The sequence below is a fragment of the Bombina bombina genome, chromosome 5 (genome assembly GCF_027579735.1).
Source record: "Bombina bombina isolate aBomBom1 chromosome 5, aBomBom1.pri, whole genome shotgun sequence".
In the NCBI taxonomy this organism is placed as follows: domain Eukaryota; kingdom Metazoa; phylum Chordata; class Amphibia; order Anura; family Bombinatoridae; genus Bombina; species Bombina bombina.
Genome location: NC_069503.1, coordinates 1,063,907,943 through 1,063,924,395, shown reverse-complemented (window position 1 = coordinate 1,063,924,395; position 16,453 = coordinate 1,063,907,943). Strand labels below are relative to the sequence as shown.

At 42.2% G+C, this 16,453-nt stretch overlaps 1 protein-coding gene across 1 annotated transcript in view; it reads right to left on the bottom strand.

The window, feature by feature from the left end:
* FER1L6 (fer-1 like family member 6) overlaps nucleotides 1–16,453 on the bottom strand; it is a 335,220-nt gene that overhangs the window by 96,383 nt on the left and 222,384 nt on the right. The window contains exon 27 of the mRNA XM_053715940.1: nucleotides 566–605. Within this exon, the coding sequence (XP_053571915.1) occupies nucleotides 566–605 (40 nt within the window). The remainder of the gene's footprint in view (nucleotides 1–565; nucleotides 606–16,453) is intronic.

The window sequence follows — 16,453 nt, the reverse complement described above, 5'->3', positions numbered from 1 at the left end:
CAGCTTTTGTTAATTAAAGGGACACTAGACACGCTTTATTTTTGTGAGCAATGTAAACATATTGTGTGTCCCTGCCTGAGAGCAATACTTTACTGTTTTTAACCAGCGGTAGCTGCTTGTGTAATTAGTGCTCTAGCCAATCATACTTAAGGCTTATTTCTTTTTTTATCTTAGTGGGTGGTATAGCCAATCAGAAGCCTTCTAGTAGCACTCCTACTTCTCAGGCAGAATAAAGTGAATGAAAGGTCACTAATGCCTCGCCAAATTATTAAAATAAATTGCAATGGGTTGCTAGAAATCAGAAAAGAAATGATGGTTTGTTTGTCAAACAGTGACAACTTGCAGATATTTTGCAATTTTAAGCGATTCCTTATCTTTCATCATTAATTTAGCTTTACTGATTTTATGGAAAGCCTTTAACAAAATGTAGGTGAAAAACTAAAAATAGAAATGCAAAACATTTTATGTCAAAAAAAATCATATACAGTAAGTTCTTCATAGATATGTATCCATCTGTTGTATAATCCTGCAGGAGAGTTTTAAATTACATGATACAAATACTCACAGTTATCATCTGTTTCAGTGTTTGCAGCACTTGCTTTTGCCTAAAAAAAATACAATACAGAACTTAAAAAGATAAGTCAGTTTGGCAAGTATTTATCAACAGAGTTAAACATAAATCCTAAATCCTACGGCTAGATTTAGAGTTCTGCGGCCAAAGGGGTGCGTTAGCTACGCGTGCTTTTTTCCCCCCGCACCTTTTAAATACCGCTGGTATTTAGAGTTCACAGAATGGCTGCGTTAGGCTCCAAAAAAGGGAGCGTAGAGCATATTTACCGCCACTGCAACTCTAAATACCAGCGTTGCTTACGGACGCGGCCAGCTTCAAAAACGTGCTCGTGCACGATTCCCCCATAGGAAACAATGGGACCATTTGAGTTGAAAAAAAACCTAACACCTGCAAAAAAGCAGCGTTCAGCTCCTAACGCAGCCCCATTGTTTTCTATGGGGAAACATTTCCTACGTCTGCACCTAACACTCTAGCATGTACCCCGAGTCTAAACACCCCTAACCTTACACTTATTAACCCCTAATCTGCTGCCTCCGCTATAGCTGACACCTGCATATTTTTTTAACCCCTAATCTGCCGCTCCGTACACCGCCGCAACCTACATTATACCTATGTACCCCTAATCTGCTGCCCCTAACACCGCCGACCCCTATATTATATGTATTAACCCCTAATCTGCCACCCCTGCTATCGCTGACCCCTGCATATTATTATTAACCCCTAATCTGCCGCTCCGTACACCGCCGCAACCTACATTATACCTATGTACCCCTAATCTGCTGCCCCTAACACCTCCGACCCCTATATTATATTTATTAACCCCTAATCTGCCCCCCACAACGTCGCCGCCAGCTACCTACAATAATTGACCCCTAATCTGCCGACCGGATCTTGCCGCTACTCTAATAAATGGATTAACCCCTAAAGCTAAGTCTAACCCTAACACTAACACCCCCCTAAGTTAAATATAATTTAAATCTAACGAAATAAATTAACTCTTATTATATAAATTATTCCTATTTAAAGCTAAATACTTACCTGTAAAATAAACCCTAATATAGCTACAATATAAATAATAATTATATTGTAGCTATTTTAGGATTAATATTTATTTTACAGGCAACTTTGTAATTATTTTAACCAGGTACAATAGCTATTAAATAGTTAATAACTATTTAATAGCTAAAATAGTTAAAATAATTACAAAATTACCTGTAAAATAAATCCTAACCTAAGTTACAATTAAACCTAACACTACACTATCAATAAATAAATTAAACTACCTACAATTACCTACAATTAAACCTAACACTACACTATCAATAAATTAATTAAATACAATACCTACAAATAACTACAATTAAATAAACTAACTAAAGTACAAAAAATAAAAAGAACTAAGTTACAAAAAATAAAAAAATATTTACAAACATTAGAAAAATATTACAACAATTTTAAACTAATTACACCTACTCTAAGCCCCCTAATAAAATAACAAAGACCCCCAAAATAAAAAAATGCCCTACCCTATTCTAAATTAAAAAAGTTCAAAGTTCTTTTACCTTACCAGCCCTGAAAAGGGCCATTTGCGGGGCATGCCCCAAATAATTCAGCTCTTTTGCCTGTAAAAAAAAACATACAATACCCCCCCCCAACATTACAACCCACCACCCACATACCCCTAATCTAACCCAAACCCCCCTTAAATAAACCTAACACTAAGCCCTTGAAGATCTTCCTACCTTATCTTCACCATGCCAGGTTCACTGATCCGTCCTCCGAAGTCTTGATCCAAGCCCAAGCGGGGGCTGGCGATCCATAATCCGGCTGAAGTCTTCTATCAAGCCGCGGCTGAAGAGGTCCAGAAGAGGCTCCAAAGTCTTCATCCTATCCGGGAAGAAGAGGAGATCCGGACCGGCAACCATCTTGATCCAAGCGGCATCTTCTATCTTCATCCGATGACGAACGGCTCCATCTTGAAGACCTTCAGCGCGGATCCATCTTCTTCTTCCGACGTCCAACTGAAGAATGAAGGTTCCTTTAAGGGACGTCATCCAAGATGGCGTCCCTCGAATTCCGATTGGCTGATATGATTCTATCAGCCAATCGGAATTAAGGTAGGAAAATTCTGATTGGAACAGCCAATAGAATGCGAGCTCAATCTGATTGGCTGATCCAATTGAACTTGAATCTGATTGGCTGATTCCATCAGCCAATCAGAATTTTCCTACCTTAATTCCGATTGGCTGATAGAATCCTATCAGCCAATCGGAATTCGAGGGACGCCATCTTGGATGACGTCCCTTAAAGGAACCTTCATTCTTCAGTTGGACGTCGGAAGAAGAAGATGGATCCACGCTGAAGGTCTTCAAGATGGAGCCATTCGTCATCGGATGAAGATAGAAGATACCGCTTGGATCAAGATGGCTGCCAGTCCGGATCTCCTCTTCTTCCCGGATAGGATGAAGACTTTGGAGCCTCTTCTGGACCTCTTCAGCCGCGGCTTGATAGAAGACTTCAGCCGGATTATGGATCGCCAGCCCCCGCTTCGGCTTGGATCAAGACTTCGGAGGACGGATCGGTGAACCTGGCATGGTGAAGATAAGGTAGGAAGATCTTCAGGGGCTTAGTGTTAGGTTTATTTAAGGGGGGGTTTGGGTTAGATTAGGGGTATGTGGGTGGTGGGTTGTAATGTTGGGGGGGGTATTGTATGTTTTTTTTACAGGCAAAAGAGCTGAATTATTTGGGGCATGCCCCGCAAATGGCCCTTTTCAGGGCTGGTAAGGTAAAAGAGCTTTGAACTTTTTTAATTTAGAATAGGGTAGGGCATTTTTTTATTTTGGGGGTCTTTGTTATTTTATTAGGGGGCTTAGAGTAGGTGTAATTAGTTTAAAATTGTTGTAATATTTTTCTAATGTTTGTAAATATTTTTTTATTTTTTGTAACTTAGTTCTTTTTTATTTTTTGTACTTTAGTTAGTTTATTTAATTGTAGTTATTTGTAGGTATTGTATTTAATTAATTTATTGATAGTGTAGTGTTAGGTTTAATTGTAGGTAATTGTAGGTAGTTTATTTAATTTATTTATTGATAGTGTAGTGTTAGGTTTAATTGTAACTTAGGTTAGGATTTATTTTACAGGTAATTTTGTCATTATTTTAACTATTTTAGCTATTAAATAGTTAATAACTATTTAATAGCTATTGTACCTGGTTAAAAAAATTACAAAGTTGCCTGTAAAATAAATATTAATCCTAAAATAGCTACAATATAATTATTATTTATATTGTAGCTATATTAGGGTTTATTTTACAGGTAAGTATTTAGCTTAAATTGGAATAATTTATTTAATAAGAGTTAATTTATTTCGTTAGATTTAAATTATATTTAACTTAGGGGGGGTGTTAGGGTTAGGGTTAGACTTAGCTTTAGGGGTTAATACATTTATTATAGTAGTGGTGTGGTCCGGTCGGCAGATTAGGGGTTAATAATTGTAGGTAGGTGGTGGCGACGTTGGGGGCGGCAGATTAGGGGTTAATAAATATAATATAGGGGTCGGCTGTGTTAGGGGCAGCAGATTAGGGGTACATAGGTATAATGTAGGTTGCGGCGGTGTATGGAGCGGCAGATTAGGGGTTAAAAAAATATGCAGGTGTCAGCGATAGCGGGGGTGGCAGATTAGGGGTTAATAAATATTATGATGGGGTCGGTGGTATTAGGGGCAGCAGATTAGGGGTACATAGGGATAACGTAAGTGGCGGCGGTGTACGGAGCGGCAGATTAGGGGTTAAAAAAATTTAATAGAGTGGCGGCGATGTGGGGGGACCTCGGTTTAGGGGTACATAGGTAGTTTATGGGTGTTAATGTACTTTAGAGCACAGTAGTTAAGAGCTTTATAAACCGGCGTTAGCCCAGAAAGCTCTTAACTACTGACTTTTTTCTGCGGCTGAAGTTTTGTCGTTAGATTTCTAACGTTCACTTCAGCCAAGACTCTAAATACCGGCGTTAGAAAGATCCCATTGAAAAGATAGGATACGCAAATGCCGTAGGGGGATCTGCGGTATGGAAAAGTCGCGGCTGCAAAGTGAGCGTTAGACCCTTTCCTGACTGACTCCAAATACCAGCGGGCGGTAAAAACCAGCGTTAGGAGCCTCTAACGCTGGTTTTGACGGCTACCGCCAAACTCTAAATCTAGGCCCTAGTGTTTATAAAAACAGGAAATGATGGTAACTGTGAAATCATAAAGTCTTTTTTTTTTTTTTTTAAATTACAGAAATAATAATGCACATGCAGTACCTTACATGTATGAAATTTAAAAAAATATTGGATATTTGTAAAGTACATGATCCCGAAAATCCCACACATTGTGGGCTGGTCACAGTTTACAAGCTCTGTCTTGCTATCCGACGGGACCCTCCTATAAATGTCTCAGTTTCACATAGTGAAATCAGGGACTGCCTAAACACTCCCCCTGACTCCTTTCACCACACCTCTGGACCACCCATATCACAACCAGTCTCCGATTGCAAGATTACGAGTATATGCACTAACTGCTGCACGCAAAGCAAAAGGGGTTTATCACGGCTCTTTGCACGCGTCAGGTTTTTCGCTCGTATTACAAGTTGAAAGTAAACGTGATCGCTTGAGCACAATTTAAGTTAATGCGCTCTGGGGTTAGTGCGTCCTCAGAGTTCTGGTTAACTGTTTTGCAAAACAAAACAGCATCACAAAACACATCAAAAATACAATACAAAGTTCACAAAAAAAGTTATAAGGGTTTAAAGATATGAGGCAGGCAAAAGATTCAACATTGAGATACATACATACAGTATACATGTCTAAATATGTATATTTATATATATATATATATATATATATATATATATATATATTTATATATATATATATATATATATATATATATGTTTATATGTGTGTACAGATGTATTTATGTATTTATATGTGTATATATGTATTTATAGACATATCTATACACATAAATACATATTTATACATATTTAGAAATATATATAAGTGCATTGGAGCCCTTTCTAGTTAAGTAGATTAAAACATGAAAAACATAATTTATGTAAGAACTTACCTGATAAATTAATTTCTTTCATATTGGCAAGAGTCCATGAGCTAGTGACGTATGGGTTATACAATCCCACCAGGAGGGGCAAAGTCTCCCAAACCTCAAAATGCCCATAAATACACCCCTCACCACACCCACAATTCAGTTTAATGAATAGCCAAGTAGTGGGGTGATAGAAAAAGGAGTAGAAAACATCAACAAAGGAAATGGAAATATAATTGTGCTTTATACAAAAAAAACATAACCACCATAAAAAGGGTGGGTCTCATGGAATCTTGCCAATATGAAAGAAATTAATTTATCAGGTAAGTTCTTACATAAATTATGTTTTCTTTCATGTAATTGGCAAGAGTCCATGAGCTAATGACGTATGGGATAGTAATACCCAAGATGTGGTACTCTACAGAAGAGACACTAGAGAGGGAGGGATAAAATAAAAACAGCCATTTTCTGCTGAAAAAATTTAATCCACAACCAAAAAAAAAAAAAAAAAAAAAAAAGTTTTTCTCAAAATTGAAAAGAAAAAACTTAAAACATAAGCAGAAGAATCAAACTGAAACAGCTGCCTGAAGAACTTTTCTACCAAAAACTGCTTCCGAAGAGGCAAATACATCAAAACAGTAGAATTTAGTAAATGTATGCAAAGAAGACCAAGTTGCTGCTTTGCAAATCTGATCAACTGAAGCTTCATTCTTAAAAGCCCACAAAGTGGAGACTTATCTAGTAGAATGAGCTGTGATTCTCTGAGGCGGGGCCTGACCCGACTCCAAATAAGCCTTATGAATCAAAAGCTTTAACCAGGATGCCAAGAAAATGGCAGAAGCTTTCTGACCTTTCCTAGAACCAGAAAAGACAACAAATAGACTTGAAGTCTTCCTGAAATCTTTAGTAGCTGCAACATAATATTGCAAAGCTCTTACAACATCCAGAGAATGCAAGGATCTCTCCAAATAATTCTTAGGATTATTAATGTTGTTAAAGTTGAAAGAATTCAGAACTTTAGGTAAAAATTTAAATGAAGTCCGCAAAACTGTCTTATCTTGATGAAAAATCAGAAAAGGTGACTCACAAGAAAGAGCAGATAATTCAGAAACTCTTCTAGCAGAAGAGATAGCCAAAAGAAACAACACTTTCCAAGAAAGTAGTTTAATATCCAAAGAATGCATAGACTCAAAAGGAGGAGCCTGTAAAACTTTCAAAACCAAATTAAGACTCCAAGGAGGAGAGATTGATTTAATGACAGGCTTGATACGGACCAAAGCTTGAACAAAACAGTGAATATCAGGAAGCTTAGCAATCTTTCTGTGAAATAAAACAGAAAGAGCAGAGATTTGTCCCTTCAAGGAACTTGCAGACAAACCTTTATCCAAACCATCCTGTCAGGGTGCGAGGAATGAGACAGAGACGAGAAGTGCAAAAATAATCACACCTTTATTAATAGCAAAAAATAATAAAAAGTCCACAAGTCAAATAAGCCAGGAATCAAAACCAGAGCTGGTAGTCAGACGAGCCGTGTCAGGAGCCAAAGCAAATAGTCAGACGAGCCGGAATCAGGAACAAGGAGAACAGCAGAGTCAGGAACAAGCCAGGGATCAGGGACCAGGAGGGACGTCAGACAGCCAGGTAATACACTGGAACTCACAAACAGGTCTGGTACAACGCAAGGGAAAAGCATATTGAACAGAGGCCCTTTAATTAATAAGTGATGACATCACAATTCTGAGACTGCAACCTGTCTCACACGGATGATGTACACCAGTCTGGCCATAAAAGGGTGTGCAGGAAATGAGCAGCATCACACACTATGCACCAGAGTCGGCAAGAGAGGTGAGTAAAATGGCTGCCAGCAGCACATGGCAAACAAAGCAGGAAAAAAACCCCTGACAGTACCCTCCCCTCAACAACCCCTCCCCCGCGGGAGGACAAAAGGCTTATTGGGGAAACGGGCATGGAAGGCACGGAGGAGAGCGGGAGCATGAACATCAGAGGAGGGAACCCATGAACGCTCCTCCGGACCGTAGCCCCACCAGTGAACCAAATACTGTACGCGGCCCCTGGACATACGAGAGTCAATAATGCTGCTGACCTCATATTCTTCATGGTTGTCAACAAAGATAGGACGGGGACGAGACAACACAGTGGTAAACCGATTACAAACCAATGGTTTCAAGAGGGAGACATGAAAAACATTGGACATGTGCATTGCAGGAGGAAGGTCAAGAGCGTAGGCCAAAGGATTGGACCATCGGAGTATTGAAAAAGGACCAACATAACGGGGAGCCAGTTTATTGGAAGGCACACGAAAGTTCAAGTTGCGGTAGGACAGCCAAACCCTCTCACCAACCTGGTATGAAGGCGTGGGCAGACACCTACGATCAGCCTGGAACTTTTGGCGCTGCATAGAACGATGAAGGCAATCCTGAATCTGCACCCACGTGGAATGGAGTTGCCAGAGATGCTCCTCCAAAGCCGGAATACCCTGAAACATGAATGAATTGGGCTACAAGGATGGTTGAAACCCATAATTCGCCATGAACGGGGATAACTTGGAGGAAGCATTAATAGCACTATTACGAGCAAACTCTGCCCAAGGTAACAGTTCAGACCAACTATTGTGGTGGTCTGAGATATAGCAACGGATGAACTGTTTCAGAGCTTGATTAGACCATTCCGCAGCCCCATTGGATTGAGGGTGATATGCCGAGGAGAAGGAAAGCTGGATCCCCATTTGAGCACAAAAGGAACGCCAACATCTGGAGACAAACTGGCTATCCCAGCCTGACACTATCTCCTTGGGTAACCCATGTAAACGGAAGACTTCTCGGGCAAAAAGCAAGCTCCTGACCTGTAGGCAACTTCACGGGAATGCAATGTGACATTTTAGAAAAACAGTCAACCACCATAAGTATAACAGTATTGCCATTGGAAACAGGGAGCTCGACAATGAAATCCATGGAAAGATGTGTCCAAAGACGCTCACCATTAGCAATAGGTTGAAGAAGACCCACAGGAAGACGTCGAGGAGTCTTATTCTGTGCACAAACTGAGCAGGAGGCAACATACGCAGCAACATCAGAACAAAGACCTGGCTACCAGAATTGTCGAGTGACAGACCAACTCATTTGGTTCTTGCCTGGGTGACCTGCGGCTTTAGGAAAATGGTAAGTGTGCAAATGTTTAGTTTGAAGATTCTCAGGAACAAAACACTTACCACTAGGTTTCTCAGGAGGTGCATTGGTTTGTGCAGCCAGGATCTCCACCCCCAAGGGAGAAGTCAAATTTGTACGTATGGTAGCCAAAATATGGTCAGGTGGTATAACTGGAGTAGGTACAGACTCCTCCTTGGACAGAGGCGAAAATTGTTGAGAGAGGGCATCAGCCCTAACATTCTTACTACCAGGCAGGTAGGAGACCACATAATTAAACTGAGACAAAAATAGCACCCATCTGGCCTGTCGGGCTGACAAACATTTTGCGTCAGATAGATAAGTTTAATTCTTGTGGTCAGTTAGAATGAGCACTAGTACGCTAGTACCCTCGAGAAGATGCCTCTATTCTTTAAGTGCCAAAATTATGGCCAGTAATTCCCTGTCGCCAATTTCATAATTGCACTCCGCTGGAGACAATTTCTTAGAGAAGAAACCGCACGGATGCAAGGAACCGTCAGGCATAGGACATTGAGACAAGGGGGCACCTACTCCAGTCTCAGATGCATCGACCTAAAGAACGAAAGGCAGGACAGGGTTAGGATGAGCCAGAACTGGAGTGGCAGCAAAGGCAGTCTTAAGACTATCAAAGGGCAGTAGGTGACCAATTTAGTGGATCATTCTCTTTACAGGTCATGTCTGTGATAGGTTTGACCAAGGAAGAAAAGTTTTTAATAAACTTTCTATAGTAATTCGCGAACCCCAAAAAACGTTGAAAAGACCGAAGACCAACTGGGCGAGGCCACTGCAGAACTGCAGACAACTTGTCAGGATCCATGGAGAACCCTGCAATGGAGATAACATAACCTAGGAAGGTTACTTGAGTCTGATGGAACTCACAATTCTCGAGTTTACAAAACAGGTCATTCTCACGTAGTCTCTAAAGAACCCGTGTAATATCAGAACGATGAGCCTCAAGTGTGGGTGAGTGTATGAGGATGTTGTCTAAGTACACCACAACACACTGTTACAACATATCTCGTAGGACATCATTAATCATTTCCTGGAAAACAGCAGGAGCATTACATAGGCCAAAGGCATTACAAGATATTCATAATGCTCGCTCCTGGTGTTAAATGCTGTTTTCCATTCGTGGCCCTCCTTGATCCTAACGAGATTGTAGGCTCCTCTCAAATCAAATTTAGAAAAGACTGTAGCTCCCATGAGGCGGTCAAAGAGTTCCGTAATGAGCGGAATAGGGTAAGCATTCTTAATGGTAAGACGATTAAGACCCCTATAATCGATGCATGGTCTAAACTCGCCACCCTTTTTCTTCACAAAGAAGCCAGCCTCTGCAAGAGAGCAGGATTTGCGGATGATCCCCCCACAACAGAGCATCAGCAACATACTCCTCCATAGCACAATTCTCCACAACAGACAGAGGGTAAACCCGGCCCTGAGGAGGAATGGCTCCAGGTTGCAGGTCTATGGCACAATCGTAAGACCGGTGGGGAGGCAACATAGCAGCACGCACCTTGTCAAGGCACAATCGTAAGACCGGTGAGGAGGCAACATACCAGCACGCACCTTGTCAAAAACATCTAGGAACTCTCTGTACTCCTCTGGAAATTGAGATACTGAAGAAGTGCACAAGACTTTAACTGGTTTACGAAGACAAGTGGAAATACATTACGGAGGCCACTACAAAATTTTGGACCTGTGCCAGTTGAGACTGAGATTGTGCTTTTGGAGCCAGGGATAACCCAGAACAACTGGAAAATGCTGAGAATTTATCACCTGGAACTGGAAGGTTTCAAAATGGCAAGCCCCAACAGCCATGGATAACGGAGCGGTTTCGTGAGTAACAAGTGCGGGCTGAAGGGGTCTGCCATCAATGGCCTCAATAGCAAGCGGAATGGACTGAGGCAAAACAGGAATGGAGTGCTTTGATACAAAAGCACTGTCAATGAAATAGCCCACAGCACTGGAATCAACAAGAATCTGGGTGACTATGGAGGAGTCCACCCAGGAAAGGACAACCATGACCAAAGGTTTCCCCTTTAGTGGTTCCGGGGATGAGGATAAACCACCCAAGGTCTGCCCCCAACAGGACCTTAGGTGTGAGCGTTTCCTGGCCGTGTAGGACAAGACTTCAAAAGGTGACCCTGTAACCCACAATAGAGGCAGAGCCCCTCCCTCCTCCTCCTAAAGGCCCTCTCTGCCGTGGAGAGACACGTGAATCCCAACTGCATTGACTCAGCAGTACCTGGTGACTTGGGACCAGGAGGCATGGAAGGAGAGGGAGGCATAGGTGGGAACAAACACGTAGGAGACAATGGAACAGGAGGCTTCCACAAGCGCTCTTTGAAAGAGGGCCTCTCTCTGAGTCTGATGTCAATTAGTCTGGGGTTGTCATGTTCCTTGTTCAGAGGAGAATTGCCTGGTATTTCGGGGCTGGACTGACCTTACTTGGCGAGATCAGACTGATATACTTCAGGAAAGTTTTCTTCTGTGAAAAGCACACTGGTCTAAAAGAGGCTGCTTCCGGGTGGTAAATCGCCATAGAACAAGCCACTGAGCTGTTGTTCATTCCTGGTAGAGCGCTTCTCTCTTTGTATGCAAATTATTATGACCCTGGGTAAGTCTCCCTATGGGTGATGGGGGAAACCAGACGTGGACTCCTTGCCCAGTGTGCTTAGAGGAATGTGGCTGCACCTCACTGACGAGGCCCATAGGAGGCCGAAACGATCGTCTGGGGTTGTCATGTTCCTTGTTCAGAGGAGAATTGCCTGGTATTTCGGGGCTGGACTGACCTTACTTGGCGAGATCAGACTGATATACTTCAGGAAAGTTTTCTTCTGTGAAAAGCACACTGGTCTAAAAGAGGCTGCTTCCGGGTGGTAAATCGCCATAGAACAAGCCACTGAGCTGTTGTTCATTCCTGGTAGAGCGCTTCTCTCTTTGTATGCAAATTATTATGACCCTGGGTAAGTCTCCCTATGGGTGATGGGGGAAACCAGACGTGGACTCCTTGCCCAGTGTGCTTAGAGGAATGTGGCTGCACCTCACTGACGAGGCCCATAGGAGGCCGAAACGATCGTCTGGGGTTGTCATGTTCCTTGTTCAGAGGAGAATTGCCTGGTATTTCGGGGCTGGACTGACCTTACTTGGCGAGATCAGACTGATATACTTCAGGAAAGTTTTCTTCTGTGAAAAGCACACTGGTCTAAAAGAGGCTGCTTCCGGGTGGTAAATCGCCATAGAACAAGCCACTGAGCTGTTGTTCATTCCTGGTAGAGCGCTTCTCTCTTTGTATGCAAATTATTATGACCCTGGGTAAGTCTCCCTATGGGTGATGGGGGAAACCAGACGTGGACTCCTTGCCCAGTGTGCTTAGAGGAATGTGGCTGCACCTCACTGACGAGGCCCATAGGAGGCCGAAACGATCGTCTGGGGTTGTCATGTTCCTTGTTCAGAGGAGAATTGCCTGGTATTTCGGGGCTGGACTGACCTTACTTGGCGAGATCAGACTGATATACTTCAGGAAAGTTTTCTTCTGTGAAAAGCACACTGGTCTAAAAGAGGCTGCTTCCGGGTGGTAAATCGCCATAGAACAAGCCACTGAGCTGTTGTTCATTCCTGGTAGAGCGCTTCTCTCTTTGTATGCAAATTATTATGACCCTGGGTAAGTCTCCCTATGGGTGATGGGGGAAACCAGACGTGGACTCCTTGCCCAGTGTGCTTAGAGGAATGTGGCTGCACCTCACTGACGAGGCCCATAGGAGGCCGAAACGATCGTCTGGGGTTGTCATGTTCCTTGTTCAGAGGAGAATTGCCTGGTATTTCGGGGCTGGACTGACCTTACTTGGCGAGATCAGACTGATATACTTCAGGAAAGTTTTCTTCTGTGAAAAGCACACTGGTCTAAAAGAGGCTGCTTCCGGGTGGTAAATCGCCATAGAACAAGCCACTGAGCTGTTGTTCATTCCTGGTAGAGCGCTTCTCTCTTTGTATGCGGATAAAAAAAGACACCAATGCCTCGAAATCCTCTGGTAAATCTCTGACAGCAACTTCATCTTTAATCGCATCAGGGAACTCAATGGTATACTGAGCAACAGATCTTGTACTTGATGAATGGACATGAGTCGTTTAGCAGCAGAGGAGGAGCAAGCCGGAATACCCTTCGAAAGGAGGCCACAAATTAAGGGTAATTTGAAATCACAGGTTTATTAGTCTCCCACAAGGGATTAGCCCAGACAAGAGCTGTGTCAGAGAGTAACGAGATGAGAAATCCCACCTTAGCTCTGTCAGAGGGAAACGCCTGAGGTAACATCTCAAAGTAAATGCCCACCTGGTTCAAAAATCCTCTGCACTGATTAGGATCGCCTCCATATCGCTGAGGTAGAGGTGCAGAACTGGACATGATCCTGGTAGGACTAGGTGCAGCAGCGGAAACAGTAGCAGCCATAACGTACGGGACACTTTGGTCCAAATGTGTAGTGTGCGAGTCAGCAGGGTTTGCAGGGCAAGTGCAAATTGATCCAAGCGGTGATCCTGTTCATCCATCCTGGAAATTATTGTAGATAAAAGTGGATTATTAGCACCATCAGGATTCATGGCCCTTGAGTAATGTCAGGGTGCCAGGAATCAGAGAAGTGCAAAAATAATCACACCTTTATTAATAGCAAAAAATAATAAAAAGTCCACAAGTTAAATAACAAGCCAGGAATAAAAACCAGAGATGGTAGTCAGACGAGCCGAGTCAGGAGCCAAAGCGAATAGTCAGATGAGCCGGAATCAGGAACAAGGAGAACAGCAGAGTCAGGAACAAGCCAGGGATCAGGAACCAGGAGGGACATCAGACAGACAGGTAATACACTGGAACTCACAAACAGGTCTGAAACAATGCAAGGGCAAAGCATACTGAACAGAGGCCCTTTAATTAATAAGTGATGACATCACAATTCTGAGACTGCAACCTGTCTCCCACGGATGATGTACACCAGTCTGGCCATAAAAGGGCGTGCAGGAAATGAGCAGCATCACACACTATGCACCAGAGTCAGTAAGAAAGGTGAGTAAAATGGCTCCCAGCAGCACATAGCAAACAAAGCGGGGAAAAACCCCTGACACATCCTGAAGAAACTGTAAAATTCTAGGAATTCTAAAAGAATGCCAGAAGAATTTATGAGAAGAACACCATGAAATATGTCTTCCAAACTCGATAATAAATCTTCCTAGGAACAGATTTACGAGCCTGTAACATAGTATCAATCACTGAGTCAGAGAAACCTCTATGACTAAGCACTAAGCGTTCAATTTCCATACCTTCAAATTTAATGATTTGAGATCCTGATGGAAACACGGTCCTTGAAACAGAAGGTCTGGTCTTAAAGGAAGTGGCCAAGGTTGACAACTGGACATCCGAACGAGGTCCGCATACCAGAACCTGTGAGGCCATGCTGGTGCTACCAGAAACACAAACAAATGTTCCATGATGATCTTGGAGATCACGCTTGGAAGAAGAACTAGAGGTGGGAAGATATAAGCAGGTTGGTAAAACCAAGGAACTGTAATGCATCCACCGACTCCGTCTGAGGATCCCTGGACAGGTACCTGGGAAGTTTCTTGTTTAGATGGGAAGCCATCAGATCTATTTCTGGAAGACCCCACATCTGAACAATCTGAAAAAACATCTGGATGGAGCGACCACTCCCCCGGATGTAAAGTCGGCTGAGATAATCCTCTTCCCAATTGTCTACACCTGGGATATGTACCACAGAAATTAGACAAGAGCTGGACTCTGCCCAAGAAAGTATCTGAGATACTTCTTTCATAGCTAGGGGACTGCAAGTCCCACCCTGATGATTGACATATGGCACAGTTGTGATATTGTCTGTCTGAAAACAAATGAATGGTTCTCTCTTCAACAGAGGTCAAACCTGAAGAACCCTGAAAATAGCACGGAGTTCTAAAATATTTATTGGTAACCTCGCCTCTTGAGATTTCCAAACCCATTGTGCTGTTAGAGATCCCCAGACAGCTCCCCAACCTGAAAGACTTGCATCTGTTGTTATTACAGTCCATGTTGGACGAACAAAAGAGGCCCCTTGAATTATACGGTGGTGATCTAACCACCAAGTCAGAGAAAGTTGAACATTGGGATTCAAGGATATTAATTGTGATATATTTGTATAATCCCTGCACCATTGATTCAGCATACAAAGCTGGAGAGGTCTCATATGAAAACGAGCAAAGGGGATTGCGTCCGATGCTGCAGTCATGAGACCTAAAACCTCCATGCACATAGCTACTGAAGGAAATGATTGAGACTGAAGGTTCTGACAAGCTGCAACCAATTTCATTTGTCTCTTTTCTGTTAGAGACAGAGTCATGGATACTGAATCTATCTGGAAACCTAAAAAGGTGACCCTTGACTGAGGAATCAAGGAACTTTTTGGAAAATTGATCCTCCAACCATGTCTTTGAAGAAACAACACTAGTTGATTTGTGCGAGATTCGGCAAAATGTAAAGACTGAGCTAGTACCAAGATATCGTCCAAATAAGGAAACACCGCAATACCCTGTTCTCTAATTACAGAGAGTAGGGCACCGAGAACTTTTGAAAAAAATCTTGGAGCTGTCGCTAGGCCAAATGAAAGAACGACAAATTGGTAATGCTTGTCTAGAAAAGAGAATCTCATAAACCGATAGTGGTCTGGAGGAATCGGAATATGAAGATATGCATCCTGTAAGTCTATTATGGACATATAAATGACCTTGCTGAACAAAACGCAGAATAGTCCTTATAGTCACCATTTTGAAAGTTGGCACTCTTACAAAACGGTTCAAAATTTTCAGATCCAGAACTGGCCTGAATTAATTTTCTTTCTTTGGGACAATGAACGCTCTAGATCTGAAACACACCTCTGAAAAGCCTGAGCTTTCACTGGATTTACTGGAACGTGTGAGAGAAAAATTTTTTTCACAGGGGGTCTTACTCTGAATCCTATTCGATACCCTTGAGAGACAATACTCTGAATCCATTCATTTTGGACAGAATCTGCCCAAATGTTTTGGAAAATGTTTAATCTGCCCCCCACCAGCTGAGCTGGAATGAGGGCCGCACCTTCATGCAGACTTGGGGGCTGGCTTTGGTTTCTTAAAAGGCTTGGATGTATTCCAACTTGAAGAAGGTTTCCAATTGGAACCAGATTCTTTGGGGGAAGGATTGGCTTTCTGTTCCTTATTCTGTCGAAAAGAACGAAAATGATTAGAAGCTTTAGATTTACCCTTAGATCTTTTATCCTGAGGTAAAAAAACTCCCTTCCCCCAGTGACAGTTGAAATAATTGAATCCAACTGAGAACCAAATAAATTGTTACCTTGGAAAGAAAGAGATAGTAATCTAGACTTAGATACCTTGTCAGCATTCTAATATTTGAGCCACAAAGCTCTTATAGCTAAAATAGCTAAAGACATATATTTAACATCAATTTTGATGATATCAAAAAGAGCATCACAGATAAAATGATTAGCATGTTGAAGCAAATGAACAATGCTAGACAAATCAGGATCTGTTTCCTGTTGCGCCAAGCTTTCCAACCAAAAAGTTGATGCAGCAATAACATCAGCCATAGAAA